The sequence below is a fragment of the Anser brachyrhynchus genome, assembly GCF_964034855.1.
Source record: "Anser brachyrhynchus genome assembly, chromosome: 5".
Lineage (NCBI taxonomy): Eukaryota > Metazoa > Chordata > Aves > Anseriformes > Anatidae > Anser > Anser brachyrhynchus.
In genome coordinates, this window is record NC_137699.1 from 10,880,325 (window position 1) to 10,906,545 (window position 26,221).

Below are 26,221 nucleotides of genomic sequence, written 5' to 3' on the forward strand. Positions count from 1 at the left end.
TCTGTACATAGGAGTTTATTTAGATGCCCACAAGTTTTAAATCATTCCCCTTTATATCTCAGCCCACTGGATATCTCATCCAACTGAATTACCATTGGGTTTTACAATGTGATATACAAAATGAGCTGACATGATTTACAAACATCCTTTGAGTATCATATAAAACACAACTGTTTCCCTTATTATACAATCATTAGGGCAATGCAAATATAGTCAAATACATTAGTAGCTGAAAATGATGGGGTATTTTAAGAAAATAAATTTACCTTTACCACACAGACCTGTTAGATAAAACAAATAATGTTTAAAAAATGGAATAAAATTATCTGAATGATAGCAAGTCATTTTTATATTTTTCCACTTTTCTCCTTATAAGAAACATGATAGTACTTGATTTAAAAGACTTGAATTTTTTCACTTTATAGTCACACTTCATTCTTATTTATCTGTTTCAGTTTTTCTGCATGAAACGATGAAAACCTCACAAATGTTGACTTTCCAGACTGTATTCACTATACTTATTTCTGCACTCTTTTCCACATACTCAGTGCTTAATTAAATGAAAAGCAAAAAACACTACACAAATGAGCAGAACAAAACACAACAGCACGTTAAAAAGGTGATGTTCAAGCTGTAGGTACTATCATCATAGAAATATATTCTTGTTCTAATGCCACAAACTTTCTAGCCTCGTGAAAAAAATAGACATAAGCTGAAGAGAATCTAAACTCTAACCTCAATATAGGGCTAAGAGTTTTCATTTGTATTTCTAAACTTATGTATTAAAAGACACCGTGTGCGTGGTAAATTAAAATAAATATTTTTAAATGTCATAAAATAAGAAAAGAGAAAATCTGTTTCTGAACTGTTAATTGGGTAATGAGAGTTACCAAGCGTTAAGGTCTACTGTCCCGCATGTCACTAGTAGAGCTGTTTCTGCACTTTGTCGTTATGGTAGCAGTAACTGAGAATGGTGGACATCATCATTACTGCAAATACAAAAAAGAAAAAACTCTGAACTAATCAATGATGTTATAACTGACAGCAAAAACTAACCTAGTCAATTTAAATTATATCATCTTAAGGCTGACTGTTTTATCGTTGCACAGTTCAGAAGAATTATACCCTTTTGCAGCATTTGTAGTTTCTCTTGCAAAACAGAACACTGACAAAGACTAATGGTTCTTTTCTGAACATGTGTTGAAATGGTGGTGGAAATTTTCAGTACCATTTCTCACCATAGGAGTCTTGCTGCTGCTTCACACATTTGGAAAAGAAAGTGCTTTTTTGCTGTTTCACTAAGTTCATGGCATTTATTTTTATATTTTTTAAGACAGACTTTGATTACTTCCATTCTGTCCAATCAAATATACCTTTGAATGTTTTAAAATGTTGGACAGATGTGAAATATAATTACTATGCAATTTGACTGTACATACATACATATTTTCATAAATACATCCGACAGGGACCTTGGAACTAAGTATGTGATATCATGGGACAAAACCACAACAGGCTGTTTCATTTGTAAAATCTAGATCCAAAGGAAGAAGAGCTGATTTCTATCATGTTGTCAATACACAAATTAAAACAAAAATACAGCATTAGTTTACCCATGAAATAATTTAAACATATTTGCAAATGTCTTGACAGGAAAAGTGTGTAATTTACAACACTGAAAACTTTTAACAACCATTGACTTATATGCGCTGTACTGTAAGTCACCCGGACAAGGCTAGCAAGGATGAGCATAGTGATAGGTCCCAAAGGCAACTCCCAAACATCTTCCTCATGCGGAGACTTTGGTAATTGTCTGTTGTATAAAACACCAACGCATACGGCTTCATTTCAGATGTTAACTTCATCATTGTTCCTCCCCCAGCACAGTCCAGTCCAAGTACCTCAGTTATTGTTGAGACACTCTAAATCCACCGAGCAGCAGACGTTCCCATTCTGCACAGACAAACAAGCAGGTGTCAATCACTGCTGCAGAACAAGCTACAAAGAGCAAAGGGGATCGTAGCTGGCAGAGGTAATTCTACTGCACACAAAAAACACCTGCTTAAGCCATCATCCCAGGTTGTCCTCGTAGATCCCAACAGGGATGGCTTTTTAAGGAGGCTGCTTTTCTAAGTAGCACTATAATTATCTGTTCTTTTTCTCTCTGTACAGACTGTATCTAGCAACAGACAGAACTAACCTGAACTAAAAATCTGGTTGTAAACAACTCAGTGGTCCTCATGATAGAACACAGTACAACAGCAACAAAGATGATTTGAGTTGGTTTGTCCCATGCAAGAAAGTTAACGGAGAGAGCTTTAATCTGATCCATACTGGGAAGCTCTCAATTTTTCTGAAATATGCCCATCTTTCAGATTCTTGGTTTAATCAATATGAAAAACTCTGAAGAACGGCAGAAAAGCTAACTTCAATAATTTACAGCCCTGAAAAAACAGCTTGGTTTCCCACAGTGAACACAAGAATATTTTATGTAATACAAAGCAGTATTTTCATAATTCTGTTCATTACTTTTTGTTAAAAAGCAAGAGAAGATCAGTTTTCACTTAGAGTGATACAAAGCACAGAATCCATGGTTCAGCTTCCATGGAGTCTGAAAATAGCAGCAAAGAGGATACTGTCATCTGATTTTTATTAGTCCTTTGTAAACAGAATATATCTACTACAGCCTTAAGTCCACAGCGACTGGCTTTGGTGACAACTACCTTAAGATGCTTTTTCCTGACCACTTAGAAATTAGTTGATATTCACTTTTTTTTTGTTTTTTGAGGAACACCATATTATGGATCACTAGCATCACCTTTGTATAAATATAGAAATAACTTTACAGAAAATTGCACTTTTTAATCTGGACCATTTTGCCATTTCTGCTTATACCACAGCCTCTAAAACATTTACTCATGTACAGCTGAAGGGCAGTGAACTGTGGCAAAGGGCAGGAGCAAGCAAGAACCTAGTGGACCAGACCAGATGCCATAAAGGTTACAATTTCAAACTGTAAGCTCAGTAAATGGGGAAGTGCAGCATCCAGGCACAAGGTTCACACTGCATACACTGTGATAGGAGAACAGCTGGGGAAACAATGCCTGAACCAACTCCCAGAAAATGCTGGAAAACAATTTTTCTAAAGTCCTGGTCCCTCCTACATTAGGGCAGCCCCAAAGCAGGCACTTTGGGGAGGCTGACCTTGCTAGCCTGGAGCTCCTCCTGGCACACACTGCTCTGCATTATCTACCTTGTTTAGAGACAATTGCCTTTACCCTTTCTCTGGAAAGCTGCTGGCAGTGGCAGTGTTCATTATGTACATACTTATGGGTTAGAGTACTCCCTACACAGTGACCTCTCTGATCTACTCAGAGAGTGGCAAATAAAGCAGGTGTGCCCTTGCTCTCTCCCTGTTCATGCTGGCCCACTGATTAGAAAACCATACAAAATTTTTGAGATCAGGGATAGTAAGCAAGAGGGGTCATAAAAAAATAGCCCAGTGGGATCATCACTGCATGGAAAAGGAGAGACAGACTGTTCTCTTGCCTTAGAGCCACTGGACAAAATACATGACAATGGAATAGAAACTAATAGGGAATAGAAACTATGATATTTCCCTCCCACTTCTCTTATGGAAGTGCCTTCTTATGGGGTTTCTACTTGTATACTTGCTGGTGAAACTTGTATTAGTATTCTTGACTCTGCTTACCAGCCCTGCAAAAGACATTTTCATAAACATTCGCATTAATTAATTATTGAAATGTTAGCCTAGTTTCATACTAAGAATGCCTGAAAGGCTCGCCAACAGAATGTCTGTAAATTGTGCTAGGATATTACATAGCTGTGCTTAACATTTTGAAGAAAACAAGCACAGATTGTTCTATTTCCACCCTGCAGACCACATAAGACACATTTTTTTGGTATGCTACTTTTTCTGCCCTCAGGTCTGATTCACTTCACAGCAATCTGAATATGAGCTTCCAAGGGCAGAAAATGACCCTGTTTTTATGTAGTAACAATCATTTCCATTACCATTCAACCTTGTCCATCATACCTTGCATTTGCAGGTTGTACAAGGAGATCCCACCATGGTCCATATGGCACCACTAAGTCTTGTAATTCCATAGCCATCTAGACAGGTTTTCCTGATGTCATAGGTGATGTTGTCAGCCAGGCAGGGGTCACTGACACAGTGGGGACAGCACTCTCCTTCTGAAATGGCTGTGTACTCGCAGTTTAGATTGGGGCACAAAAGAGGCCAACAGTCCACTTCCCCTTCCTGTAAAAATTGAAACAAAGCTCACTGAATACATTTCCATTTGTTAGCTAACTTTTCATCCTGTCAAATGGAAAACATTTCTTTCGCCAGCATTGAAATAGATTTAATGGATCAGCTTCTCAGCCTGGTTGATCACGTAACTGCATATTTGAATACTGAAACGAAGTTTTCTAAATGTAGCAGAGTATCATTTTCTTGTTTCTTGACTAAAAAAAAACACTATAGGAAGAGAACTTCAGTTCTTTGGGGTTTTTTAAGACAGCATTAAATACTGGTTTACAATAACTTTCCATAAACTACAATTTTTGCAGTGATGGCCTTGCAGACTTACGCCCTTACAGGGCATGGTCACATAAAATCTCTGTGCAATCACAGCAACTGTTTAAATAGGAAATTAACACTGCAAATAGATCTAAATTAGCATGTGTGAGAAGCACTGAACATGGATCTAACTAGTTCCACTTAGTGGAACTTAACTTTAAAAAAAAAAAAAAAGCAGTTATTTCTGTAGAGTATTGCTGTAGGATCTGAGCATAAACTACACTAAACTTGCATTAGGCAACTTGGTAAGCATTTCAGATGTTGATAACATCTACACATCTACACTGCACCTAACCTTAGATATAGCACTGATTTACTGAATCAGTGTCTTTTAGTTCTGTATGTTTGTTAACCTAATCATAAAATTAGGCAAAGAAATGCTGACCACAAACTCAGCATCCTTTGTAAAATGCATCACATTTAATATTTGCCATTGCTGCTGTCTGCAAATGTTTCTTTCTGTTCTTTTGCCAACATTAAAACCATCTTAGGAGAATACAAAATACAATACTTACTGCTCTATGTTACAGATAATTATCTCTTAACAGTAACTTAGCTTTGAATGTAATTTGTTTCCTGATGCTCAGACTCCTCTTGATTAATATCACATGTAAAAACAATATTATACAGACAGCTATACATGGAAAATTGATAATTTTAATGAAGTTCACTGATGCACTAATTAGTATATCTGTGCAAAAATTAAAGCTGTAGGGAGATAATCTACAGTGCTTAATGAGAAAAGAATGTTCTTTATTTTGTATGTTTGTCTAGTAATTTTGGTTTTCTTTATTATTTTTTTTCTTTTCTTTTCTAATTCACCACGTGGCACTGGCACTCCACATTTCCAACTTTTGCGGAATTAAAAAAGAAAATTGCCCTGTCCATTTTGATAAGACAGGTACATCAGCTGTTGCAATTAAAAACTGAAACTTCCATCAAAATCCATCACATGTGAAAGAATCTTTAAAAATTATTTAAAGATCAGATGACATTATAAAAGTTGTCGGAAGTAGACAAGCACTCTAAAAAAAAAGTTAATATAGTGTCAAGGTTTCCAAGCTTTTGTCAAGCTTTTCTTTTCAGTCATTAGACCTACTTATTCAGCAGTAGGAAGAAAACTGATGGTGCGTCATTTGGTGCATGCTCTATAAATGCTTTAGTATCATTCTTAGTCTGAAAAGCAGGTGAAGAGAGAGCAAACAACCTGCTTCCAAGTACATTTTGCTAAAAACGACAATCATTATTCTTGCTCCCCTCCAAAACACTTTGCCCATACCAGGCAACGGCACTGCTGACAGCTGTAGGTCCAGTTGTCCCCACTGCGGTAGAGCTTGTGCCCCGTTTGGTCGAGGCACTGGCTGGTGACGCGAGTGTCACACTCTGGGCAGCAGAAGAGATCAGCACTGGGGTTCTCACAATCACAGGCTGTTCTCCGGCAGAAAATTCTCCCATCCTGCAAATACACATTGCCCTGCTGTCAACCACAAACCACCAGACAGCAACCCAGATCAGTGTCCCAAAAAAAGCCCCACACTATATATATCAAAGAGCATGTCTTTGGCATATCAGAAAATATGACGTTCTTAATGTATTAGATGTTAACCGACATAAGGACTCGATCATGCAAGTTGTGATACCTCAAATACCAGTATTGTCCCAGTTTTTGTCAGTGCACTGATTCAATGCTGTCTGAATGTGAGTGGTGTTTTTCTGTCTGTAACTAATTGAATTTAAAATAAATCAGTACCTCAGATGAAATGTGAAACAATCTTCTTTCTCATTAGTTACATCAACAAACTCTCCAACCAGTAGCCTCTTTAGTACATGCAATATTTGTTTAGCTTTATTTTGACTAAGTGTGGAATTGTGAAGAAAATAACTTGAATAAATATATGGAAGATATGAGGGTGGTCCCTTTAACTTCATAGTAGCACCCTGCAGCAAAATCACAGTGATACTAATCGTTCTTTACTCTGAATTCACAACTGGTTTTGTTCCATATCTGGACCTACTGTACACCAGCATAAAGCTAAACGGAGTACAAACTATCACCACTCCTTATAACTCTGTTCATGTACTAAAGAGGGCCTGTATTCCACAGGCTCTCCAAAATATGATTTTGCTAAATATTTACTTACTGTATTGGATGGCATATTTTGTTAAATGCTATTAAACAGAACTGTGTGAGATAAACAGAAGATTTGCTTCAGCATGTAAAGAGGAAAGGATATATTCTCTTTGCATCAGAGAAAGCTAAATTGATTTAAATTCTAGTTATGAAAACTAGGGGAGCTATTGTGTTTGAAATTATAGCATTTACTATAGGTGAGCCAACATACTGATATGCCACATGTAGACTTGGAACTGAAATCAAAGTTAACAATGAGGAGATTATTGAAGAGTTTTGACATTAAATTCTTTTGCATTTAATGCAGATAATTGGATTACTCCTTATTCAAACAAAACATCACCTGCAGCCAATTTGAAGGTAGTGTTGAGAGAGGAATAAACCACAGTTGTACCATTTGCAAAACAACTGCTCTCACTTCAATGGAGTTTTTTCATATTGTCAGCAGAACCTTGTTCTGAATCTATAAACCTGTATCTGATGTAAGCAGGACAAGTTTTTTCATTGCCACCAAAAAAAGGGATACCTATCAAAGCAAAGAAATTTATTTCCTCTTGAATCTTTTAAAATGTGATTACTAAAAAGAAGCACAGCAGGCCCAGATGTCTTTTCCACAGGCAGACAGAAAAGCCATAACCTCAGCATACAACATAGGAGGAGGCTGTTCTGTTTCTATTTTGAGGAATGTATTTTGACTCATAATGCCCATGTCAGTCAGCATCACTGATGCATTTCATAGTATTTTTGGATTGATTAACATATTGCTTTCTGTTATAAGAATGATTAAAATGTTATGCCTAACAAGGAAAGCTAAAGAGAACGTAGAATTACAGAAGTACAGAAAACATGCTAGCTCAACATGGTTCTCAAGTGCTTTTCCTAGCCACAAGGCATAAGGCTAGACTGCCTTACAGTCTCTAGTCAGCTTTGCATCAAATTAAGATAACTAAGGATTCCGTACTTGTGGCTGATTCCTCACTGAAGCCATAGCAATAAATAAAGCTTTGCTTCCCTACTCAGCAGTTTGAGTAAATCACAAAGTAAGGAAGATGGCCTGTGACCCAGTTCCTTACCCACACCTGCTGGACAGGTCCAGATGCAGCATGGGGAATAAAACCCACAAAAAAAAAAAATCTTCCCTACTGCCAAGTTATGACCAAATCTCTGTTCTCACAGGTGGAAAGGCACAAGTATCTTTCACCCTTTTGAGGGAGGACATCAAGCAGAAGTCCAGCACAAATGCTCTGCCAGGATGACCAGCTCCAGGTGAGTTGTGCCAGGTGTCTCAGCAGCCTGATGCCGCCAATAATGGCAGTCTCTCTTCTCTCCATAATGGAGTGCTGATTAATAATGACTAGCAATAACCTGTCTGCCTGAGCCCAATTTACTTTCCAAGCTTTCAAGATTATTTTTCAAATTCCCCTTTCAGCTGGTGATGGTGCTGGTACTTCACTACTCTGAGCTACTGTGCTGTTACCTCTGGGGAGCAGCTAACCTTTTACGTTGCCTTCACTCTCTGTATTTCGGAACACTGACAAAGCTTGATGATTTTGCCAGAGACCTTTTGGTAATCATAATATACTGCTAATAATACACTGCTAATCTCTATTATTTAAGCATCTGTGTTTTATCTACAACCTCATTAGTTCCATGCCTTTCAAAAAACATTTTTATCCCTATACTGCAGTGACATAAAGCCTCTTAAGCTACATCTTACTTTTGTCTTTGCAGTTCTATATTAGCATTGTGGTTTGGGCTTTTTTGGTTGTTTTGTTTTTCTGATAGCAAAAACTGAGAAATACACAGAAAATAATTCATTTCATTTTGATGGGATAATTACATATAGCATCTTGTTAGTACCTCTCTCTCAGCCTTCCTCACTGAAGCAGTTCTACATGTTTCAGAAGCATCAGTGATATGAACACAAAATTATTCCTACCAAGGAAAAAACTGACACACAAGAGAATCAATGTAAAGGGTGACTCAAGTTTTCACAGAACCCCAAAGCCGACCAGACAGAAGTCAGACCCTGCAGAAACCAAACCAAACCACCTCGCTGTTCTCACCATCAGGAACACCCTTCACCTTTGCACATCCCACCATTCCCAGTGCTGTGCTTACCTCCCAGACTTTTTTCACATTGGGAATGGAGGGTTATCTGAATTAGGGGACAGACTCAAAAGCCCACATATAGCCAGACCATACAGCCATGCTTCCCCCCCCGCCTTTGGGAGAAGGGAACAACTACCCACTCCCCTTCAAATTTTTATGTCTTGTGCATTAAATCCACAAGAGTTCAGGAAGATACTTGAAGAGGATGCATCAAACATACTTAAGGTATTACATTAATTATACAGTCAGCTAATTAAGTTTCAAGAGTTTGTGTTTATGTAAACTTTGTCCCCATTCAGGTGAATGAGGACAATTTGAAGAGACTGGATCTGATGGAACACTGGAATAATCCCTTGTGCTTCCATAATGACACCTGCTTCAGTATACTACTGAAGTAATATAACTTCTTGTATTTGACAGCATTCTACTCCACAAATAGCACTACTTAATGAACTTCAAAGTTAAGCATGCTACTCAATTTCCATTTGAAGCTAAAATATTTTCAAGACAGGATCCATGTCTTCCAGCCACTGCACAACATACATCCCTCTGACCTTTCCTAAAATAACTATACCAAAACAAAAGCTAAAAGAAAACATTATTTTAAAGGTGAAACACTGATTTGTCTCCAAGAGAAAACAAGTCAGTAGGATCATTTCAAAGTTAGAGTAAGAAATACAAGGAATGATTTAGTTATACTCTGCCCTTTTCCTCACCAAAATCAGCAAGCTGCAAAAGGGACAAGCAGGACCAGCCCTCCATGCAACTACATGAAAATAGTAGAGCCCTGCAGTAGATTTGAGAAGTCTGGTGTACTGGGAGCTACCACAATTTATAAAATATGTTTCAATAATAATTTCAATAAATACTGAGAGAAGACTTTACTTTCTGGTTGGATAAGATGGAGGCAGAGCTCTCCTCGTTTTCCCTGTTCTATAGCAAAGAATTTGGCTCTTGAAACAAGGCAGCTACTGACATGAAATAAAATGCAAATGTGAATTCACAGAGGAAAAAAAACGGAAAATGAGGAAGATATAAAGGAAGAGTCACAGCAACAAACACTGCCAAGCTTACTTTAAAATATCTATGTACTAGTTAATCATTTTGTGTATTTTCATATACTAATAAGGGCATTCAACATAAGAAATAAGCGCAATGAGAAATGGCAAAGAAAACAAATAATAAGCAATCTAAAATGGGAATACTAATAGTTATAGCTCTGCAAAGGCAGACCAGATGTCTTCACATACATTAAACTGTTTATTCTATTGACTAGAAATCCTTTCATAAGCCAGCCTGTTCCCCAAGATTACAATAAAAGCTTTATATGTATTCAGTGGAGTTGTACATTTCAGCTTCTGAAGGGAGGAGTTTTAGGGAACTTAAGGCTACTTGAAGTAAAAAATATAGCAACTAACAAGATTATCTTCCCATTTGAGCCCCAAACAGTGCTGAGGTTTGTGGGTTCTATTCACTCTCAAGCGTTGATTTCCCCTTCTGATATACTACTGCAATACAGAAATGATGAGGCTTTCAGCTTCTCGTAACTTCAAAGTACCTCGTCCCTCATCACCCCTCCAAACTCTCTAGAGCTTCTGCAGTTCACAACCAGGGGACAGATAGGCTACTTCTCATTCTTTATGTTCAGATTTTCACAGTGGCCAAAATTTCATTTTACAGATGCAAGAGCCAATAGTGTTCCTGCTGTATCTAAGCATAGTACTATGTACTACATAGTACATAGTACCAGTACTATGAACACATCAGGTCAAAGTGGCCATAAAAGATCAACCACTTTGCAAATTGGTGCCTTTCTAAAATTCTAGTGGTTTCACTGACAGCAGCCCTCTTTAGAACAGTGAAAAGGAAGAAAGGAGAGTCAAATGGTCTTTTAAGTTGATTACCACAGTCAGAAAAGAATGGTCAGTTTCTGGGGGGGGGAGGGTGGCCAACAACAACAGTAATAATAACAAAAAAATAAAGAAAAAACTGTTCTGTGATTTCTGAAGTAGACCTACTTCTACTGTGCCTGGCTTCTCCAAAGGTGCAGAGAATGCTGCACTGCCCAAGGGGGGAGAACTGCTGACAGAGACAAGCTGGGATGTGAAGGAGAAAGCTGGCCTTCACCCCTCTCCACTGGAGGAAATTTAGTGCCTACTGCTAAGTCCTCTAACGTTGGAATCATGTCAAGTTAATTGATAGGTATTCCAACTAAAGGGCAACACCATCAAGAGGGCCACTGTTGGCTACATACAGTACTTGCCCTAAGAGATGCATATTCGTATGAAACAGAAATTGAAAACCGTTTTTAACATCTAGAATAAGCACATTGATCGCCTGCAAGTTGTGTTAAAGGGCAATGTGAGAACCTCACAGAGGCATGCCCTGAGTGGCTCTGGCCCACAGGATGACACACGGTAGAAGCCCTCCAGTGTTAGCTGCTATTCAGTTGTGTTCAGTTTTGCACAAAAGGAAAAAAGACTGTCCCAGAAAAATTTCCCAGTCACAACTTCAGTGCCCCTCAGCAGAGCTTACCTTCTGCCTCAGCGCCTTGGGCTTAGGCTAACATTTTGCCAATGCCAGTGGCACTGCAATATGGGGTGTCTGACATGAGCCCAGAGAATTAAAGAACTCCTGAAATCCAGAACACCAGGATCTCACCTTGCAGGAACAAACGGAGCATCTGTCCTCCCTCAGGGTCCACACCTGCCCATTCCGCTTGAAGCCACCTTCGTGGGGACAGTCTCCGGTACAAGATGGTCCAGACGGACAGAGGCAATCAAACCCTCCTGCCAGGTTCACGCAGGCTGAGTCATTCCAGCAGGTGTGGGTCTTTAAGGCACACTCATCGATATCTGCAAGACAGCAGATTTATAATACTTTGGACATTTGGTTTCACAGGGCAAATGCTATTTCTATATTAATTATTAGTCATCTGCCTTGCTGGTGGGTACCTTCTTTCTGACATCTTCCGTATGTATTTGATAGATATTAAACGCTGATTTTGTAAACTTATCTACTGTTTGTTTTGATTCCACCAAGAATTCTTAAACTATCACCAGCAGGCTTAATTATAAAAGCTGAGACTGACAGAACTCGTGGAACTATATATCACTGATGAACTTGAACAGGGTGTATAGTGTTTTTCCAGTCACTGGCAACTAGTGAAGAGAATTACCTTCCATCTGTTGGACCACTCTCTGTTCTGGATTTTACACCAAAACAGAAAGGCACTATTCTTCATAAGCTCCTAGCATGATCAACGTTTCCACACTAACAGTTATCAGCTGCATCTTATTCCCATTGCTGGAAGGTATAAGAGAATTTAAAAGTACAAGATAAAATAAAAAAAGAGGCACCTTATAGAACAAAAAAAAAAAATCTTAAAAAAAAGCTATGTGGGAAAACCATGATTTAGCAATGACACAAAGAAGTAAGCAACAAAAGAAAATCATTATACACTGGAGAAAAGTGAATTACAGTACCCCATTAAAATTGCTTTTGGAGGGTAACATATAATTATGCAATACGGATTTACCTAGGGAGTTTATACAGCATTCTTTTTCTTGCAGTGAAAGCCATGAGCTTTATAAACACATTGTGGAAAGCAGGTATTTCTTTCAGAAAATAACTTTGGACTGCTCTTAAACAATATATTGACAGATTGTCCAGATAAAATACCAGTAAACTGGTGGGGCTTTTTTGTTGCAACATTAATAATGAAAGCTATAAGAAACGGTGGGAAGAAGGCTAGAGAAGAAAGTCCTTTACAAGTATCTGAGGATTTCTATCATGAAAATTCCAAAAGGGTGTTGTACAAATTCAGAAATTACAAGGAAGAATCCTCACGCTTACCATTTAAAATGCCTTTATTGCTAGGGTGAAATTTATAACTCTTCACAATATTACCCAAGAGTACTTTTAATTCCTCTCTAAAACAACAATTTTTAAAATTTAATAGAATTAAAGAAGAAAAATTACCTAAACTCTAATGAAGTGGGATCTCATGGCTAGCTGCCCTACCTCGTGGGTAGAGTGCCATGGATTCACTAGTCATCTCCTCAGAAAGCCAGAAAAATAAAGACGTTAAGAATTCTCTCAATTAGCTGAAGGAAACTATCTATTAACAACCAAATCACCACATTTCCTCTGGCCCGGATAGTAAACTTGCTGGTTTCAGTTCACAAATGCTCCAGGAACAACTGGAAATGTTTTAGTCCTTGGGTTTGATCAAAAGCAAAATCAGCCACCACAACAGAGTTTGGGGCTTAGGGCATGAGAAAACTGCTGTTCTCCTTTCTGCTCACAGACCAAAAGGGAAGCCAGAAGGCAATTACACCACAGAAGGGCTTCACTCCTGGGCTGGGGGCCAGTCCTTTGTCAGAGATGTTCCCAGTGGCCTGATAGCTTGATTCAATTGCTCATCACTCAGACTTCCCTAAAATTGATGCATTTTGCTGCTTTGATGGTCTTAATCACCAAAAAAAGAACATAATTGCTCTAATGCATACCATAGCACTACTGAGAATTTGAAAGGTCCACTACCAGTGGTGTAAAAGGGATTGCACTACCAGAAATTAAAACTTGCTGTTCATTGATTAACAGGTGCCAGAGTATCACAGAAGGTAAAGGCCATGAAGAGAGTTATGACTAAACTGTTATCAAAACAGCTACAGTGAGGCTTAAAATATTCTTTAAAATACCCTATTTTCCTTTTGATAGACTTTGGCTTGTATTTCTTTGGTTGTTGTTGTTGAAGATCAAGACATAAATGCGACATTCGCTTTTTGGTGATTTCACAAAGTGATATTCAATTGCCAATATTTTCTTTGCCATATTAAGGGCTTTTTGAGCAGTATATATATAGTATGCAGCAGGATCACAGTGCAAATTAGAAGGGTAGCTTTCACAGTTCAAAACTAAAAGGATTTCACAGATGAATATAATGCCATATTGCCTACAGAGTTCCATGTAATTGCTTTACTTATGACACAGAAATCTAATTTGGCTTCCATGTAATTTAACAGATTTATGGAAAGCCAGATGTTAGCAATTATAGAAACTAACATTATTCATATTCTCAGTAGTACAGACCTGTTCATACTTCACGAAGTCAACTTAATATGTTATATATATCCAAAAGGGAAGAGCACCCTATTTATGTACTGCTGCTGCTGCTGTGTTAGGTTTAGCACACATGAAAAGGATGCCCCTATTAACAGAGACCCAACCTGATAAATGGGACATTCTTTACAAAGTAAGCCATCAAGAAAAGCTGAGTAACATAGCGTGAACATAAATTCCTAATTGCTACTCAGTTTGCTCTTTTTTTTTCTTTCTTTATGCAAATGATGGTTTCTTATTATTTTACGGCATTTATTATTTAAAAGTTTTAGCCATTAATCAAATATAAAACGCTTGGACACTACACTCATTTCCAGCTGAACTTTTAATAAAGCTAATTTTCTGAGAACCTCCCTTTGGCAGCATTTTCTTGTCACTGACTGCATTTCTAAAAGTCAGAACAAACAGCCAGTGTTCCCAGTAACTTGAGGAAAATAAGTTATAAGTGTATTTTTGTCCCCTTCATTCTTTAAGAAAAAAAAATAAAAAGAAAAAAGATACAGAAGAAAAAAGAAGACATGTTCCCATATTTTTAGCTCATAGTTAGCTTAAAAAAGTATTTTAGCTTAATGGAGATCACATGGAATTGCTCATATTGATGTGAGATGAGCATGTAGATGGCTGTGCAAAACATAGAACAAAGTGCTTGTATTTACTGTGCAATTTCTTTTAACAATTGGAATCAATGTGTCTATTTAGCTGTTGAAAACTTAGCATAGTTTAAAATTCTGAACATGCCCAAAACAATATTCTAATGAATATGAAAATTGTATGATAAGGCTTTTGCATACAGATTATTTTTATATTATTCAAATCCTTGCTCAGCTCAAATTCCCCACACTCCCATCAGGTTTCATTTGCTTTCCCACAACAGCTCTCAGAAGGCGTTGGCCCAAAACTGTAACATCTAACGAAGGACAAGGCAAAACCGTACACAAACTTTACTGCCCATTATAACAATGCCAGGCAGAAGATGAAATATTCAACTATAAAACTAAGCAACTTTTAAGAACAATGGACAAGTACATATACAAAACAGCACGGACATGCCATAGTTTACTCCTATATATAACACAAGAACAAGAAGTCTTTCTTGACTTTTGGGGGAATTAGTTCTTCCATGTAGCCTATAAACCTGTGAAAACCATCTCATTTTCCTCTCCATACCTGGTATGACTTTGCAAGATTATTCATTAAATTGAGATAATCTGTGGCATAAACCACTAACTAACTCAAGTAAAACTGGCAGAGCTTCACTTCTCCCCTCAACACCGTTTCTCTTCAAGAGAGAATAGAGTGGTGAAAATAGAGAATAGAACAGAAATGACCATAATCAGAAACTTCTTTGTAAAGCTAGCCTTCTGCTATTTTATATCAACAATATACCACCAGCAGCAAAGTGTTTGTTGCTGAGACATGCCACCTCAAACATTGCACAAGACTATCATAAAACTGATCAAGATCTTCACTGTTCAAATACCTTCAATCTGTGCTTCTCTAAACAAGCGTACAGCAAAAAGTACCTGATATGTATTTTAGCTGCAATGCAACTAGTGACATTTTGTGGATGGGAAAAAAGAAGAAAACAAACTATCCAAGACATGCTTATTTCCTATATGCTTTTGAAATACATAAATATTACTTGGTAACATGGGCAGACAAGAAAGCAGAATCAAAATGGAATAGAATAATCCCCTGAGATGCAATTTCCTTTTTCATCCTTTTTGGCTGTAACAAGAAGTAATTTGCTTCAGATATTGTGAGAGGTCCCATAGCCACTGCATTTGAATGGGGCGGAAGACAAGCATGACCATATATATCAACACAAGTTGGTTAACTAGGTTTCACTGAAATTTTAAACCAATCCCTAGTTCCTTCATTTCTTAGTTTTCCAGGCTATTCAGGTTTTAATGGTGTGACTTTTCTACAGCACCTTAATAAATGTGTGCAAGCATGTCACGCAGTGTGGTGCTCTGTAATATCATGATAAGCTGTTGTAGAAGAACTCTACTAATGTGCTAATTTTAACTGTTATGGTACATTAAACCATTACAGTATGTGATGTGAAAAATGTATACTCAGCTCCCAAACAAGTGTGTACAAGTTAACTAAACACTGTTTTGACAAATCATTTTTCACATGCAATTTGTCACAAAATAATGTATTTGCCTTCCTCCTAAATCAAACAAAGTGATTTGGACTCATCTTTGAAAAATCACTAAACAGATTCGTTTTTTAGTTAGAAATTTTATGATAGTACTTCTATTCTACAGAGACATAATGATGTATTAAAGAACACTGTATGGTAAATTAGATTCAGAACATAGGATTTACTAATGCTTTCTAGAAATACAGAAATGACTAAGCACAATTACCTTGAAGATATGAAACTCCTAGAACACAAGAATCAGAATTTACTAAATGGAAAGTAAGCAAGAGACTCTTTTCATTTTGTAGAGACTGACGTTATGAGTTTTACTAAAGTCTACAAGCAGAATAAAGTTGTAAAACAGCAGATTCTAGAGATGGTCTTGGATATTCTGCACAATATGTAAACCTTTCTGTCTACATACCACTTCTCTAATGGCAGAAAAGCAATTCTCAGGCATACAGGAAGATTTTTGAAGGGTGGGTCTAGCCTTTTGTTTGACAGAAAAAGGGGTCACAATAGAATCATAGAATAGTTTGAGTGGGATGGGACCTTAGAGACCATCTAGTTCCACTTCTCTGCCATGGGCAGGGACACCTTCCACCAAGACCAGGTTGCTCAAAGCTGCATCCAGCTGGGTCTTGAACACCTCCAGCGATAGGGCATCCACAGCTCCTCTGTGCAACCTGTTCCAGTGCCTCACCACTGTCACAGTAAAGAAATAATAAAGAACAGAACTGCTTTTCCATCACTTTCAAACCTAGGAAACAGAGAACACTGCAGCGTACCATGTAGTATATTAAAGCTTCAGTGATTGCTTTTAAAACTGTTCAGACTTAACCCTGAAGCACTGCTGCACCCAGCTTTTATGGGAGACTAACACACATGGAGTTTTCTCTCACAAGCTGCTCCATCCTACTGTATTCCAGATTTCATATCCCAGCAACAGCTACTCTAACCCTGCAGTTAGGCTGAGCTATACAACCTTTCAGCATGCTAAACACGGTGAATCCTGTGGGTTTTTTTGGTGGGAGGAGGATCCATGTTAAGCTTCCCTACAAAGTTTGCACTGATTCTTGAAGAAAAGACAAAGACAACCAACAGAGACCGCTGTCTTCATTGTTCCCTCTGTGCTTGCAAGTCACAGCATAAAGACTTGGAAAATGAAACCATTTTAGGGAGGGGAAAAAAAAAAAAAAGAATCAGGAATTCAGCACTCCAGGCCTGAACAGTTCTTTACAGACCAGAAGCATCTCACTTAAAGAGAGATGGAGATAAGTATGTATAATTTATCTTAATTTGCTTTTATTTTTCTCCTGCAGATATGAGTGAGCTTTGTGGCACGCTATTTACTTCTCATAAGACAGCATTTTCTTTGTCATTTTTTTACCTTCTTTTGATTCTGATAATCTCAAAGATTGTCACGAAAAATTCAACAGTGAGGGTAATTACCTTATGTGGTAATAATGTTTGTCAACAGGCACTTAGTGCAGGGAAACAGCAACGTATGCCAGTTGCTTCAACATGGATTGTGATATATCTGTGGATTGTTGTTAATACTGGGATATGTATCATATGACAAGTCATAGTTCTCTATAAAGCATTTTTGTGTGTTTACCTTAACGTGTAGCAAAATCCCTATTAAGAAAGGAAAAAAGAGTGAAAAAAAACAAAAGAAAAAGAAAAACACAGCAACTATAGGCTACATATTTTAATTGCCAAGGAAACTTTGGTAGCATCTTAGTTATAGCAATTGCCTTTTGTCTGCAAGCAGTATTCTTAATAACATATTGTGAAAGGCCAGTGCCTCATAAAAACGCTACTGCTGGTAATTAAATTACATTCTCTTAATTTGAGCCTGCTTACCATCTCTTTATGAAACTGACATCTTTTATAAAAGTGTGGCTGTGGAAATATATTCCCTTTTCAAAGCTGTCTATGCTTGATATTTTGAGCAATAAAGAATTTTTTGAAGCTTGAAGCGCCCTGGCTAAGTCATCCATCCTTATTGCCCAAGCTCTCACACAATATTATGACTTTCCTAATTTACAAATTCGTCCCTTGCCAGGTGACAAACTCCACTCTTACAGGCAACAAGGTAAAGCTTTTAGAAGCCCTGAGCTACCACAATGCTACCCAAATGTATACATGTTTTAAAATGTTCTGCAAGCACTAATGAGACCCTGCAAGCAACAAGTCAGCACCAAGACCACCTCCACATAAACAGAGGGAAAGGGGAATTTCTGAGAGAGATACAAATGCATCCAGCAGCAGCAACCACCTGCCCAGGCTTTGGACTATCTGCCAGAGTTGAGTACTCCTTCCTGTCTTATGATTTTTCATACGTTGTTATTATTTTGTTGGTTTGTCTTTTTTTTTTTTTTTTTTTTACCTATTTTATTTTTAATTCTTATTATGCTTTTAGCCTGTTTATTGTTCTCCAAGATTTGTCCTTCAGGAAGGAAGAAATGCTTCAATACATACTGAAGGGCACTGAGCCAAACCCAGCTCAGGTACATACTAGGATCTCAGTAAACAGTCCGCAAAATATAACAGGCCAAAATGCTGTTGCTAAGCAGATGAACGCTCTTTTATCTGAAACAGAGCGAACGGCTCTGGCCTTGACTCTAAATACTCTGCCGTGCAAATAAGCTCTGTAACATAATGAAAGTCAATGTTTAAGTAACCAAGTTTTAGTGAGAATATGCACTATCATCTCTTATTTTAACCACTTCTTAGCTGTACTTTTAAATAAACATCACAGTTTTAAATCTCTTTGTTATATGGATTAGCAAAGTCTTTCAATTAATTTTAACTGCCTAACCAGTATAATGAAACAAAAGAAACTGGTTTATTCTCTTCATCACTGGTACCCCGCAGCAGATAGTTCAGAGAAGCTATTTAGTCAAAATAACCTCATTCATTTCACATTCCGTTTACAACTTGCATATGGCAAGAAGAGCACCTCACCTCACAGATTTCCAGTGTGCTGTGCAGGTCAAAACGAGGGCAATTTGTTTGCACCAAAACTCATCCTTTCAGTTTCCACAGTATGTAGAGCACTGGGGGCTCTTTTTATTATCTCAGAGGTAACCAAGTGTCCTTCCCTTTATTAGCAATACTGGCTTTTTCAGCAACTGAGCCTATCTGTGGGCCACATCAAACCACGGTCTTGTCTGTGCATCTGTCTTTTGCTGAGCCCAGCCCGAGTCTTGCATTTTCTTAGACAGAAAACAGCTACCTAAGGTCGGCCTGAAAAGGGATGGAGATCGCCATGGTAGCAGCACAGATAGACATCAGGAATGCTACAAATGATATTTATCCCCATTTCTCTCGGGGCTTTTCAAAGGCTACTTCATGTTGCTTTGACTTTTGATAAAGTACTTTCAATATTAAGTCGCAAAATGCTGTAAAATTTTTCAATTTCCTTTTTTTTTTTTTTTTTTTATTTAAACACAGCCTCGTCAGTCAAGCTCACTGTTGAGATTTTGTTGTGTTCCCTGGTCAGCTTAGGACAATGTATTAATACATAAGAAGCTAGTATAGTTCAGCTGGACAATCTACAAAATATTGCTTTTGCAAATAATTTTTTTTCTCTGCATGTTTAAATCACAGTGCTATAATAGCTGCAATTTGTAAAAGATTAGACTTTATGTTACAAGTTAGAACTAAATATATAAATTCATATGAAAAAATATATTTTACTTCAACTGTATACTTCAAATCTTAGATAGAGCCCTTTGCACTTACATATGATAAATAAGTTTTACAGTGTTAAAACAAAGTCTTTCACAGAAGAAGCAGAAAAGCAAAAATGTTTTTATAGAAAATTCATGGAACTGAGTAGAGATGAAATAAATGGAATTCCAAAGAAAGGATATAGAATGAAGAAAAGTACACCTGTATCTCAAAACAGTAGTTACAATAGGATCCTTTCTGCATTGTTTTAAACTCATATAATAAAATATCATATAGAAATTATACACAAGGCTTCCAAGAATAAGTAAATAGGTGTAAAAATTGTAAATCAGAGGTAGAACACAATTGACACCTCGCTATGATTTTGTTGGTGCTTACTTGCTGTGGTGGCACACAAAATCTACAGACAGTCAAGGGCACCCAGACTGCAAGAACCAGCACTAGATCCTCATGGAGCCTCATTCTTTGTCCTCCCACAGAAACAACAGACAAATTCCTCTGCACCCCTTAAACATTCCTTTCCCTTCGTGCTCTTAGGGCGTTATTCTCCAAATACAGTACATAAAGTGCTTTACGCTATTTGCATAACTCTAAAAATAAAATGATGAAGATATGAAACAATGCAAAACAAACATATCAAAGGAATACAGACATACACCAAATGTGTTCTCATGCTGCTGTGCTGAAATCTGAAAGCCAACTCTTCCCCTTTTGTGGCCTATTATGCTCCCCAGAAAGCCTGCTTTCACTTCAGATTTTAAAGCGACTTATTATGATAAATGGCAAGGCACACTCTGGATCTCTGACTGCCTCCCTGCTGTAATAACCGTTCTAAAACGTGATGCGTCTTAAACTAGCACCCAGGCTGCGGGGCTGGGGATGCTGCCAAACACAGACACGCTTGCTTACATTCTCATTTTAGCCTCAAACACAGCAACAGCTCAGGACAGTGTCTCAGTAGTCACTTTATAACACCATGCAAAACGCGGAAAAAAAAAAAAAAAAAGCACTATGCTGATCATTGCTTACCAACACAGGACTCCCCGGAAAGAGAATAGGTTCCATTGTCATGGAAACCGCTTCTGCACTCACAGTGGTACCACCCTGGGAGGTTAACACAGCGTGAATGGTTGTGACACTCAATGATCCCCTCTGCACACTCATCAATATCTGCCTCAGAGAAAAACACAAGCCAGCCAGGAAATTAATTTCCTTTGACACCAGTGCTTTAGGTTTTTGTTTTTGCTTTTTAAAGTCTTCCTTTAATGGATCATGGTTTATTACAGTTCCAAACAACAGACACTTCAACATGACTGACATAACAACAATAAAACAGAACAGTACATCATGGAATTTGATACATATAAGACATTTGTTTACAGCATGCTTTGTTTAAAATGCAAAGCAAACGTACAGAAATTTTGTTCGTTGTGTTGTTGGCATGGTTTTTTGTTTGTTTGATTGTTTTAAATCAGATTCGTCTGCACATGCAAAGTATTGTAGAGCAGGTTCTCAACTGAAAAGGCACTTTCAGCAACATTGCTGCTTTACTGACTGCACGTCCCAGGATACCTTGGAAAGAAAAAACCTTCTCTTCAGGATGTGTTCCCACGGTTCAGCTGTGGTACTTTGCAGCTCTCTGGCACTTAACGTGTTCAGGGCACTTTGCAAACAATAATTAATCTTTTGCGTTAAAATGATCAAAATGAATACCTAGTACATGTATAACAGTGTGCAACAAAAAGAAAAGGCAGTCTACGTTTCAGCTGCAATAAAACATTTAGCTGGAAAAGAATGAAGCAAATGACACCATACCAATAAGTCTGTAGCAGTGGAAAGGTACAGCAAGTGAAATACCCTGCTGAGTTTCAATAAATGTGCTGTTTTTATAAAGGGTTTTTACAAATTTCCGTAACATGGTTAATAGAGACCTCATAATTGCTAGTAACCTTGGTTAATCATGGCTGACACTTGGCTGTTTCTCCCCTTTGAGCATTTTTCCAGCACATTTTGTAGGGTTGCAATTAAAATTAGCAAATTAATTACATGTTAACCTTGCAGTAATTTAAGAAACTATTATATTTTCATTCCTCTTTTTAGCTCAGACTGTTTGACTTTTTTTATTTTTTTTCCTCCCCATCTTGGTTATTTTTCAGCTGCATACCTTATCATTGAAAAGAATCTCAAATCACTTCCAAATATTAGCTGTTGTCACCCATTGAGACTTTTTCTTGGCCATTGGCACAGTTAAAATACTCATAAAATCGTCTATACTGAACACACAAATTTGGTGCGATTAGATTCTCAATCTGCATTTAGTTCTGCAAGCATCAAGGAAGAAACATTGTCTGATCCTGACGCAAGATTAAGTTAGGGTTACTAAGTAACCACAGAATGTAGTTTTTATCTCAATATACAGAATACATACACCAATATGGTTTTATTGACAGCAGGGAGTCACGTTGAAATCAATTTGAATGAAGTATCCTTCAATCTTCAATATCCCTCAAATCTTCCTTTTTTTTCTCTCCTTTTTCTTTGTTTACATCTTGTAAGCAACACCATAGAAAATTTTACTTTTTCCTCATTTAAGTAACAGTGTTTATTCTTGTTAAATATGGTTAAGAAGCCTAAACAAAAGCCTTTTTTCAGTTTTGAGTTCACATTCCCTCAAGAATGAAGCAAGTTATCTGTATAACAGGGTTACAACCACTATTTATTTGAAGCTTTATTCAGCTTCCATCTAACAATAAAGTCAATTTTTTACGCTTTAAAATCTGTCATTGCTGCCACCTTTTCTGTACTTTTTATTTTGTAGAAGCTAATTTTAGTGTTAAAACACTGCACAAATCTAGCTGTCCATCAATGATGAGTGCTGCTTGCAAACTCAGACACTTTCAATTCATTACAGCAAATGGAATTTATAACCATGATCTTTTCACATGTCATGGCTGATGGAACAAGTTTAATCCTATTTGGAAAGTGAACGACTTTGCTATTGCAGGTCAATTGCAAATGAATCCTTCTTGCTTTCTTTTCTTCCCCTGCGTTCAATCTGAGAATGTTCCCGTTCAAAGATTGCTTCTGTGGGTCAGTCCTGTACTGGGCCTCTTTATATTCAATTTTACAATTTTTAATTTATAAAATCAATGGAGTTTTTCTAAAGTTCACTTCTGAAGTTAAGCCCTTTTGAAAGTGCATTTGGTTTAGACTCATGGTATAGGATATTAATTGACTGGTAAATTACTTTTCAGAAAGCCTGTCTGCCAGGATACCAAATCTGAGCAGCAGCTTGCTTAATGGAAGAACATTAGTATCTAAGTCTCTGTACATTACATCGAAAAAGTAAAATAATACATACAACTATTTCAAGACTACCTGACTTTCTTATGGCAGTACTCTGTCAATAGCTTTCGTCCAATGATTTTTAGGGAGACAAAAACGATTTCTTAAGCCAGCAGAGCTGGAAAAACGTGACACCCTTCCAGTTGTATCAATTCTCCCTTTATTCCTTGATCTCCATAAACCAGTACAGTTACACCAGCAGGGCCTTACCCGTGCCAGGGACAGGAGGCAAGGCAAGAGGAGGTGCACTGCTGGCTGCTTTGGGAGTGCAAGCCATGAAAGCCACTGTTGTTGCTGAAACAACTACTAGAAAAAAATATATAAAAAATCCTTCAAGCTCTACTCTGTATCACTACGTCTCCTCTCCCAGAGCCATTTGCAGCTTACAGGTGGTTCCCTGCTCTTCCCCCTCCAGTGAAACTCAGCACCTCTCCTTGCTCCCTGGCCCAGCTTTCCTCTGCATGGTATGTGCTGCATGTGTGCATGCTGGGCTGTTGGTGCGGGCAGGAGAATGGGGAAGCAAGCCTTCCCCTGCTTCTGCAGCAAGCTAGTGTTCCTTTGGCAACATGTCATTTAACAGCACCATACAGAACAATATGCATGAAGAGCCGCATAAATGGAAAAAAAAAAAAAAAAACCATTCGGGGCTTTTCCATTTGTCTAATACATCACAGGTTCTTATTCCATGCTTAAAATTATGTCCATAAAAAATATAAGGGAAGAAAACATTATGATTAGGTCTGTAAGAATCTCCTGACATCCAGTGCATTATTTGTAGCATATGGATAAATGTATTTCTGCAGGTATAGGAAAATATTATGGATTTGTTTTAGAAACTTCAGAATGATTTAAGATGCTCATAACACAGAGAGGCAACTGCAAACAACAGCTCTATAAAATGGCATGTCATATACCGTGACACTGCTTAGTTCACCTAATAGATCATTTCCATCTTGACGTATGGCTTTGATAACACTTTTTAGAGGAATCTATACAGGAAGATTTTACTACACATAATAGCTTGACCAGGGAGTTTGAATCAATTCGCCTTTCTTTATCTTTGCTTTTCCATCTTCAAATGCTAACACTCTATGTTGCATACTTGTCTTAGATGGATAGCCTTCTGTTCAAGTCTGATTTGGGGTTTTGCTACAGAATTTGAACTACATATACACTATTTATGTGTGTGTGTTGTGTGCGGACACTCAGAGTATGTTGTACCTTTTTTATCACATAATGTTAATCACAGAATCATCTAGGTTGGAAGAGACCTCCAAGATCATCTAGTCCAACCTCTGACCTAACACTAACAAGTCCTCCACTAAACCATATTGCTAAGCTCTAAATCTAAATGTCTTTTAAAGACCTCCAGGGATGGTGACTCAACCACTTCCCTGGGCAAAGCAGAAATGAAAGTGCGTACCTCTGATGTGGAAGTAAAAACAGTACAAAAATTATAATCAAACTTCAAAGGAGCACAGAAAAACCTATTCAGAAATCCTGTAATGACACAGGCCAGAAGAAACAACAGTTGGACATTTTTTGGCTGTGTTCCCATGCCTTAGGTCTTGCCTTCTCTTGGCACTCCTGGCACCAGAGCGAGCACATGGCTGTCAGGGCTCCAGGGTCTGCCTTCGCACAGCATCCGGGCATCCTGCCATGGATGGAGGAGCCTGGGTCTTTACATGCACACCTTCACCTTGTCATCCCATGTGGCTAAACCATGCTCACAGATGTCAGTGAAAACACATTCACTGACTCCCTGATTTGTCTGGGCTTTCTAAAAATCTGTGCTAATAGCTACATAGTCCAAAACAAATAGAGTATTTGTGAGAAACAGCCAATTTAATATTTCCTTAGGAACTGAAAATTTCCCATATCCTTAATTTTCCTCTCTAGTCTTCAGCTAAATATCTATTCTACCTTTACACTGAGTGTAACATTTTTCTTTTCTAGTTGCAACACAACATCTGACTTAGCTGTCTTACCCCCTGTGGAACTATTTTTGCAGGGTTTTTTTATTCAAGCTTTCTTACAACATCCATGTAAAAGGAGATCCTGTACAGGTCGTTGCTGCTTTTACCCCAATGCAGTTATTTAACTGTCATTAGTACAGAATTGTTAATGGAACTGGCAACACTCCATTATAATGGCTTTGCAAAAGCTCAAAAATGGCACATTTTTGTATTGTATAAGAAAGGCACCAGTTGGTTTTGAATAAGCTCTTGCAGGATGTTAATCCAGTCCTTTAAGAAAAAGGTCTGTAATTTTTACTTTTACCATCCCAGCTTTTTGCATTATTCATAAATGTATTTATGCATGCAAGATAAATAGGATAATTTACCTCCAAATAAAACACAATGGCTTCAGACCTAGTGAAAAAGTAAAATTAAAATAATTCAATCTTTTCTAATGCTTCATCATATTTAAGTCACTGTGTAATAATACTGAAAGGAAAACTGCTCAGTGTGTTGTAATAGCTAACAATCTACAGTTTCAATGAGACAGAAGAGTTTTATTATAAAAGTGCCTGTTCCTCAAACTCTTACAGTACTCTTTTTCATGAAAAAAAAAAAAAAAAACACATGATCCTTATCTTTAGCTCTCTGTTGATCAGGAGACCTATAAGCAAGAAATGTTTGTACTAACAGGAGAGGATCATACACGTCTCAGGGTTACTGAATTAATATCATACCCTGGCAGTTAACTCCATTATTTCCAGAGTACTATAGCTTTATGTTCCACCTTCCTATATGTTTCTTCAACATAAAAACACCAGAAAAATTCAGCCAGCCAACCGAGGCATAAGTTCTATGTACAATGCAGTCTCTTCTCATCTTCTACTTTCACAAGCCCCACTTCCAGGAGACAGAGATAGCAAGAAAGGGATGTCACTGACAGCACTATGCAAACAGCTTTCCTGCTGCAAAGGAGTCATCCAACTACTTCAAATAAAACCCCAAAAGCAAAGACAACTACTTTGGACAAGAAGAGATGAAAGTCTCTCTCTAAAAAAAATCTCCCACATTCCTACCTTTATGCCAAATTCAGTACGTGT

At 37.6% G+C, this 26,221-nt stretch overlaps 1 protein-coding gene across 6 annotated transcripts in view; it reads right to left on the reverse strand.

The window, feature by feature from the left end:
• Positions 1 to 26,221, reverse strand: part of NELL1 (neural EGFL like 1) — a 292,307-nt gene continuing 266,086 nt past the window's right edge. For 3 of the 6 annotated variants that reach the window (XM_080594043.1, XM_080594042.1, XM_080594041.1), the window contains exons 16-20: positions 20,848 to 20,988; positions 11,508 to 11,701; positions 5,883 to 6,059; positions 4,058 to 4,282; positions 1 to 1,953 (exon numbers count right to left, since the gene is read on the reverse strand). In XM_080594043.1, the coding sequence (XP_080450169.1) occupies positions 1,903 to 1,953; positions 4,058 to 4,282; positions 5,883 to 6,059; positions 11,508 to 11,701; positions 20,848 to 20,988 (788 nt within the window). In that variant the 3' untranslated portion in view covers positions 1 to 1,902. The remainder of the gene's footprint in view (positions 1,954 to 4,057; positions 4,283 to 5,882; positions 6,060 to 11,507; positions 11,702 to 20,847; positions 20,989 to 26,221) is intronic. The other 3 variants (XM_080594044.1, XM_080594046.1, XM_080594045.1) reach the window with 3 other exon arrangements.